The sequence below is a fragment of the Micromys minutus genome, assembly GCF_963924665.1.
Source record: "Micromys minutus genome assembly, chromosome: 2".
In the NCBI taxonomy this organism is placed as follows: domain Eukaryota; kingdom Metazoa; phylum Chordata; class Mammalia; order Rodentia; family Muridae; genus Micromys; species Micromys minutus.
This window is the reverse complement of record NC_137971.1, coordinates 52,810,711-52,818,957: the sequence shown is the minus strand read 5'-3', so window position 1 is coordinate 52,818,957 and position 8,247 is coordinate 52,810,711. Positions and strand designations below refer to the sequence as shown.

Sequence of the window (8,247 nt, the reverse complement as noted above, 5' to 3'; positions counted from 1 at the left end):
TATATTTATATATTCACATTTATTTACATTTGTTATTTGGAAGCAAGAGTGCCACCGTGCTTGTGTGGAGGTCAGAGAACAATCCGCTGGGGTCATTTCAGTCTTTCCAACATATGGGTCCTGGGGCTTGACCTCAGGTCATCAGGCTCGGCAGTAAACACTCACCAGCACAGACAAATATATTCTTAATTTAGAAAGACAGTAAGTCTCACTTCCCCATGCCAGAGAAACCATACCCATGCATAAATTATAAGATTGTAACTTGCAATCTTATCAGTTTTCTCGAGGTGGCAGTAATAGTAGAAGGTGGACGCCTTCTAACTAAAAGTTGTCTAGAGATAACATTTAAAGAGGTGTGGCTTGGAACCGCAGGAAGATTAGGTTTTTAAGCACATGTGGTGGTGGCCGGAAGCGACTACAGGGGAGGGAGCCGAATATCACCCCCTGGGCCAAGATTCCCTCCGGAGCCTTTGTTCAACTCCCCTTGTTGGACCCAGGTACCGCAGAAGAGCCTGTCTGTCAGTCTTCCATATATGTTGGGGAGCTTCGTTTGCAAAAATACCTTGCGACCTCCTCGACCTCTGGGGAAACTCCCTCAGGGCACCGCGCCGGGACCTTCTGCGACTATAGGAGACGCTGGCTTCCTCCTCCTGGTTGGGCTTTCTGATCTGCTGACTGGATAGCAGCAAGTTTAGAGGGCTCCAAACCTTAGACGGTGCAAACGCTGCTCCACCTCGCAACATGCCAAGAGGAAGAACCTCCCAGCTAGGTCGGCTGTGTCCAACTACCAACGGACCCTTGCCCTCCTGTGCAGTCCTTGTCCTCCTCCCCAGAGATTCCGGACACGTGCCCAAGGAGAAGACAGGGGTGTGAGGGGAAGGGACGGCAAAGAGACACTGCTACACAAGTGGAAGGAAGCAAGAAGCCGGAACCCAATATCCCAAAGACAGCCACCAGCGAGGCGGAGTCTGGAGAGCGGGAGTTCGGGGGAGGGGTACAGTGGCTCTTTGTCCCCGCCCTGGAGGCGGAGCCGAAGTCCGAGCCTGAAAAAAACGTGGTCCACATTGTAACCCAACCCGGACCCTCTCACTGGCTACAGCGCTGCGACCTTGGGATTCCCGGACACCGGCCAGCGTTGCTGTCCTTCGGCCTCCCAGCCCTGCCTGAGTAGGCGCAGGTGCAACCGCCCTGCAGTAGATCTGGCGCATTAGGACTGCGGCAGCCATGGCGCGCGGAAACGCCCCTCGGGACAGGTGAGGCGGGAACCCATGTGGTGCGTATCAGGGCCCAGTTGGTCATAAGCCTGCGAATTCCCGCTAGATGCTCCTCGGCGCCAAGACCAATGGGACTACAATTCCCATCATCCGATTCCCATGGCTGCCTGAACCAGGGTGATGGGGATTGTAGTCCGTTCTACTGAGGGGTGGCTAGGGCGGCCCAGGCGTACGTCCTCGGGGTGACCTTCTGATTGATCCCCACAGCTATCACCTGGTCGGGATCAGCTTCTTCATTCTGGGGCTGGGCACCCTCCTCCCCTGGAACTTCTTCATTACCGCCATCCCGGTGAGACCCGCGGCCGATGGGCGACCACATGGCCACAAATCTCCATCCCTCCAGTCGTCTTGGACTGCGGTTCAGTACCCACTTTCCTCACCAGGCCACCTACTACAACTCACCTGTCAGCGAAAGCATCAAGCCTCATAGAGGGAACCGCCTCTTGCCTGGCTAGGCAAACTTTTAGGAATGTCCAGATCCCAGAGGGGCAGGGTCATCATCGCAGGGAGTTGGACAAGCAAAGGAGCTACCATCCCATGTCCTTTGTCGTTATTTCTAGCCAGTCACTCTAAAAGTGGTTTTCCCAAGTCTTTGGCTTTCTTTGCAATGACATGAATTACATTCATTCAATCAATACTTAATGTTCAACTACTGTAGACCAGGCATTGCAGATGTGGAGGAGCCATTAAGAGGAAGGCCCTATTCCCCAAAGCATGCATTCTTTTATGGAAAGGCAGAAATAAATGGCTTATGTTTTCTTTGGGATAGGGTTATTCAAACATATTCAGTGGGTTAACTTTCCAGCTGCCTGTGGAGTGCCTGGATCAGTTCTGGACCCTGGATACCCAAAGATGAATCAGCTACTGAGTTTGAGATCCATTAATAATGTAACATGGCACGTGCCTTCCTGTTCCTGCCTGAAGCAGAATGCTAAAGGTTCTCAGAAGAAATTTCTTCTGCTTCATAGAAGAGACTTGTAAACTAGGAATGAGCAGACAAAGGGTGGGTGAGAATTCAGAGTGGCAGTAAAGAAAGATGTTTAGAGAAAGATCTGCAGCCTGCTGCTTACCAGAATGGATCAGAGGGAAGTCTAGTCTGGGATCAGATTCTAAAGGATCCAAAACCATGAGGGTCTGCCTTGCAGGCCATGGGCAGTTCAAGCGGAAGAGTGCTAGGATATGTGTGCCTGAGAGAATGTATTGGCTTAGTTCCCAAGCTGAAGTAGGTGTTCAGTAAATACGTGTTCAGGTTGTTAGAGTGGTGGGAATGGACACTGAAGAGGAGATGGGACCAGAGATGAAGCAAGGCCTTGGGCTCAGGTGCAGCAGCCATTTAATCCAGTGTATACACATCTAGCTCCAGCTGTGTGCCAGGTGCTAGGAACAGTGCAAAGACAGTCCCACAGATTTTAACCAAACAAAATGTTAACCAAGTATGGGGAGGTAGAGAGAAGGCTGTTTCCTGACCCTACACTGTCTCCCTATGTGGCAGTACTTCCAGGGTCGGTTGGCAGGGACCAACAGCAGCGCTGAGAACCGGAGCGCCAACCACACCAGTCCCACAGACGCTTTCAACTTCAACAACTGGGTGACATTGCTGTCCCAGCTGCCTCTACTGCTCTTCACGCTCCTCAACTCCTTCCTGTATCAGTGGTGAGAACTTGGGGAGACAGTCACAGAGGTCGGGGACACCTCCTGCTCCCCCTTCCCTGTTCCTACCCCATCACTCCAGCTTCACTGCCCTGCCCCGTGCCCATCTGCTCCTGGTGGCCCCCTGATGTCCTCTGCCCCCTTCTGAGCAGCATCCCTGAGTCGGTGCGGATTCTGGGCAGCCTGTTGGCCATACTACTACTCTTTGCCCTGACAGCAGCGTTGGTGAAGGTGGACTTGAGCCCCGGGCTGTTCTTTTCCATCACCATGGCATCTGTCTGGTTCATCAACTGTAAGCATATCTCCCTCCAACTTCCCCTCCTCTCCCTTGTGCCAGATCAGCCCAGGAGATCCTTTAAGGGAAGGCAATACCATTATTGCCCATATCCCCAGAGGAGAAAATGAGTCCAAAGAGGAAAAAGTCACTTGTTTAAGACCCATAGTGACCCAGGGAGACCTCCTAGTCAGAATCTCCACAGACCAATGGTTATATCTCAAAAGAGAAATAGGCTGGGTATGGTGGTGCATAACTTTAATCCTAGCAGTTAAGAGGCAGACAGATCTCTATGAGTTCAAGACTATCCTGGTTACATGATGACTCCAGGCTAGCAGAGAGAGAGAGAGAGAGAGAGAGAGAGAGAGAGAGGAAAAATAGATAGGGGTGTTCTACCAGACTGCTCAAAGTCCCCAGAAAAACCCACACTTGCATAGACTATAGCTCCCATGCACCGTGTGGATACTTTCTCTCAGAAGCTGCTCCATGTCTCTCCACAGCCTTCTGTGCAGTGCTTCAAGGCAGCCTCTTTGGGCAGCTGGGTACCATGCCTTCTACCTACAGCACCCTCTTCCTCAGTGGTCAGGGCCTGGCTGGGATCTTCGCTGCCCTTGCTATGCTCATGTCTTTGGCCAGTGAGTGGACCTGAGGGGCTGGAGGGCTGGGTAGCCTCTAGAATTTGGGGGAGACCAGACAGAGGAGGAAGATGCCTGGGTTATGGGGTAGAGACTGAGGCACAGGGCCCTTGGGCTTTGCACTGAGGTGACGCTACAGAAAATGGGGACTTTGAGATCTGTGCCTCCTCTGCAGCTAAAGTTTCTGTCACAGGTGGCGTGGATGCCCAGACCTCTGCCCTTGGGTACTTCATCACACCCTGTGTGGGCATTCTCCTCTCCATCATATGTTACCTCAGCCTGCCCCATCTGGTAAGCCTGCCACTGGGATAGATGCACACCGTAGGGGATTTTGAACAAAACCCTAGAAGAGGTGAAGAAAGAGAAGTTGACTGAGGACCCCAGCCCCCCCCCCAGCCAAGGGTGTAGAGGGGGATACACAGAAGCCTTGCACAGGACTGACTTGCTGATCCTTCTGCAGGAGTTTGCCCGTTACTACCTGACCAAGAAGCTGTCTCAGGCCCCAGCTCAGGAGGTGGAGACCAAAGCTGAGCTCCTTCAAGCTGGTAAGCCCCAGGACATGCATGGGAAGTGGGAGAGACACAGAAAGTTCAGGTATACTCTCCTGGGAAGTGTCCCCTTCTGCCACCCCCCCCCCCCAGCTTATCCCTTTGAGCCTCATTTGAGCAAAAGCAGGCCATGAAGGGAGACTATCTGCGCAACCCTGTGGTTCAGTTTCCTCTTGAACAAAATGGAGAAGCAGCAGGAAAGCACTTTGGATCCACAATCTCTAAGCCTTGGGCAGATCACTTGATTGCTCTAGGCTCCATTTCTTTGTTGTTGTTATTGTTGATTTTGGAAACAGGGTCTTTCTACATAGGCCAGACTGGCCTCAGATTCAGAAATCTGCTCTACCTCTGCTTCCTGGGTGCTGAGACTAAAGGTGTTTGCTACCATGCCTGACTTTAGGATCCATTTCTTCATTGCAAAGTGACAATTAGAGAACTATGGGAGATGCTTAACTCATTGCCTGGCACGTGCACAGGGAAAAAGTAAGTCAGAGGTCAGGCTAGGTAACAGAGGCTAGGCCAGTCTGGACTAGAAAGAGATCCTATCTTCAAAAACAAACAACAAAAACATGTGAGTGCTCAGACTTAATTCAGTCACTTGTCTAACAGGCCATGGAACCGTGGGTCAATCCCCAACACAGCAATAAACAGACTGTCACCGCTGCTAATCGCCTTTTCCTATACTTAGGCTGGAAAGAGTCACTTTTTCAACACTAAGGACTTCCTTGCTTTTGGAAATTTGAGTCATGGGCCTGACCCCAGCCTTTCCTCTCCCCTAGATGAGAAGAATGGGATTCCCGTCAGCCCCCAGCAGGCAGGCCCAACTCTAGATCTTGACCCCGAGAAGGAGCCGGAGCTGGAGCTGGAGCTGGAGGAACCACAGAAGCCAGGCAAACCTTCAGTCTTTGTTGTCTTCCGGAAGGTTCGTTGTCTTTTTGAAGGTTCAGCTAAGAGATAGCTTCTAACCGACCATCAAGGGATCTTCTCCAGCCTGGGGACTCCATGAGACCAGGATTGGACCTTGTGATTATTCCCTCCATTCATTGGCTCATGGTGGCTTAGGGAGAGAGTGGGCGGGGCTGCAGCAGCAGGGCTGGAGTGGGGACTGCATGACTGACATGGGGCTTCCCTGCCCACTCACACCCCTGCCTCCGGCTCCCAGATCTGGCTGACGGCGCTGTGCCTTGTGTTGGTCTTCACAGTCACCCTGTCGGTCTTTCCCGCCATCACAGCCATGGTGACTACCAGCTCCAATAACCCCGGGAAGTGGGGTGAGTGTTGGATTAAATCAGGGGCTGGGGGAGTGAAGGAAGGGGGCAGATGGGCATCAGGCTGACTATCGGCTCTCCCCCAGGTCAGTTCTTCAACCCTATCTGTTGCTTTCTGCTCTTCAACGTCATGGATTGGCTGGGCCGGAGCCTGACTTCCTACTTCCTGTGGGTGAGCTTGTCTGGGTTAAACCAGGCTGAAGTTTGGGAAGTAACTGGAGACCAAAGGGAGGGGAGGAGGAACATAGAAAGGTGACTTTCAGTAGTTCCCCTAACCTGACATTGGAACAGCAGTAAGTGACTGTCCCCTGGAATGGGCCAGCCAGGCTGGTGGTGAGTTCCTCTAAAACAGAAGTCACTACATGTAGTGGAGCACCATGTCCCCAGCAACCAGCCCCAGCCCAGCCCTTCCCTGCATGAAGGCTCATGTACCTGATAAGGAACTGAGCATGATTCTTAAGGGATTGTTGTCAGTGGGGTATTGTTTCCTTATGTGAAAGCTCTCTGGAAGTGTAACAGGTATAGCTTCAGCAACCTAAGTGGAGACACAGCCTGGAAACCCAGCCTCCTACCTCCTTGGAATCCAATCCAGGAGAGTTGGCCAATGGGTTCTAGTTGTAGTTAGTCTGGAGGAATACATGCCGGTGCTCTGATGCACGTGACCGAAGATGTGTGTTTCATGAAAGCAGGAGGACAGGATTTTGAGTGTTCTTATTATAAAGATAAGGGGCAAGAGTGATGGCCCAGTGGCTAAAAGCTTTTCCAGAACTGAGTCTAGTTCTCAGCATACATGTAACTCTAGCTCCATTGGGCACCAACACACAAACACACACACCCTACCTAGCTGCAGGGGCCCACACTCACCTGAGCCTCTGTCACAGCCAGATGAGGACAGCCAGCTGCTGCCCCTGCTGGTATGCCTGCGTTTCCTGTTTGTTCCGCTCTTCATGCTGTGCCATGTGCCCCAGCGCGCCCGCCTGCCCATCATCTTCTGGCAGGATGCCTACTTCATCACGTTCATGCTGCTCTTCGCCATTTCCAACGGCTACTTGGTGTCTCTCACCATGTGCCTGGCACCCAGGTCTGGGAAGCAAAGGGTTGGGGGATGGGCATGGGGAGGGCCTAGTTGTTTGAGTGCCATCCTATGGGACAGGTCTTCGCTGTGGCACTTGTCCCGGGCTAGGAACTGAGGAGGTTACCTGCCCAGGTAGCCTAGCTGTTTTCTACAGGGGCAGTAAGGCTGGGACTCTCAGGAGACTGAACGTGACAGGAAGGACCAGTTGGGGATATGTTGTTGAGAAATGAAGCAGTTGAATCTAGATCCCTATAAAGCTGGACCCTAAAGGTCCGGAAAGATGCTCTTTTGCAGCAACTTCATTTTACAGAGGAGACTGAGCCCAGAGAAAGGCCAGGTTATAACGACACAGGATGGAGTCAGACCCAGACTAGAACTCCAGTGCTGAGGGACAGAAGCTGTGTCTAAGGTTAAGCCTAGCATTCTCTATAAGTTCCTGTCTCTATGTGTTCTAGGCAAGTACTGCCCCATGAGAGGGAGGTGGCCGGAGCCCTCATGACCTTCTTCCTGGCCCTGGGACTCTCCTGCGGAGCCTCTCTCTCCTTCCTCTTCAAGGCTTTACTCTGAGGACCATCAGTGCTCCACACAGTCCTCCCCTCACTGCTGCTTCTGGAGCTGGGACATTCCCGGGGAAGGACCTCTGCTGTGCCAGGTCTTGGTCTGTGGTGCCAGGAGAGGGCAGAAACTACCTTGGCTAATAGCCACATTGTGTATGGTGAGGAAGAATCCACTATTGGCCATCTGCCTCTCAGCTAGGAGTGAAACGGGACAGAAAAAACATGGAGCTCACTGAGATGCACAAAAGAGCATATTGGAAGGCAACAATCAGGGGAAAGAGTACAGGGCCGGAGCCTGAGCCATTCACTGCCGTCCGGACTACATCTGTTCATCAAACCACCCACTGACTCCAGGAGCAAAGCCACTGTAGGTCTTGCTTAGGACACCCTGATGGTCTCTACCTCGGCTCAGAGTGGGAACTGGGCTCAGCCCCAGAGCAACAGCTTCCCCCTACTCACCCACAAGGCCCTGAGTAGGGCATGAGTGTCATGGAAATTGAGGGGAAGAGAAAGCTCAAAGGACCTCTGAGCCTCCAACAGGGTTTTCTCACAGCCGGCTCCCCTAAAATCCAGATGGGCCTGTCTAACAGAAAGGCAGTTAGCCTGCATGTGTTATGCACTGCACTTTACAGTTTGCAAAGTTTTTCCACAACCACTCACAGAAGCCTCTGTGAGGCCTTTGGAACGGGATGGGCAGGGATCGTCCCCCGGTGGGATTCGACTGGTCCATGGAAGAGGAAGGCTACAGCCTTCCTCTCCCTCCTTGTAGGTGCTGACCCTGTGGCCCACAGCTTGCTTTGTTTCCTCAGTGGTCCCCAGGCAGGTGCCCTCAGTACTTGCTACCATCTTTTCACCCCATTTCTCCTCTGACCCTGTTTCCGCATCCAATAAAAACTGTTAATTTCTATGATGGATTCTTGGAGTGTTTAATTCTAAAGTCCTGCTCTTGCTATTGGCCTCAGGAAA

General features: G+C 52.3%; 1 protein-coding gene across 1 annotated transcript; it reads left to right on the top strand.

Moving 5' to 3' along the window:
- Window positions 1-19: 19 nt before the first annotated feature.
- Window positions 20-8,146, top strand: SLC29A2 (solute carrier family 29 member 2). The gene is made up of 12 exons (XM_080912462.1): window positions 20-1,253; window positions 1,482-1,563; window positions 2,767-2,927; window positions 3,077-3,216; window positions 3,699-3,833; window positions 4,027-4,124; window positions 4,294-4,378; window positions 5,161-5,303; window positions 5,544-5,652; window positions 5,736-5,821; window positions 6,531-6,730; window positions 7,180-8,146. The coding sequence occupies exons 1-12, from the start codon at window positions 1,225-1,227 to the stop codon at window positions 7,289-7,291; spliced, it is 1,380 nt and encodes a 459-aa protein (XP_080768588.1). The 5' UTR covers window positions 20-1,224; the 3' UTR covers window positions 7,292-8,146.
- The last annotated feature ends 101 nt before the right edge of the window (window positions 8,147-8,247 follow it).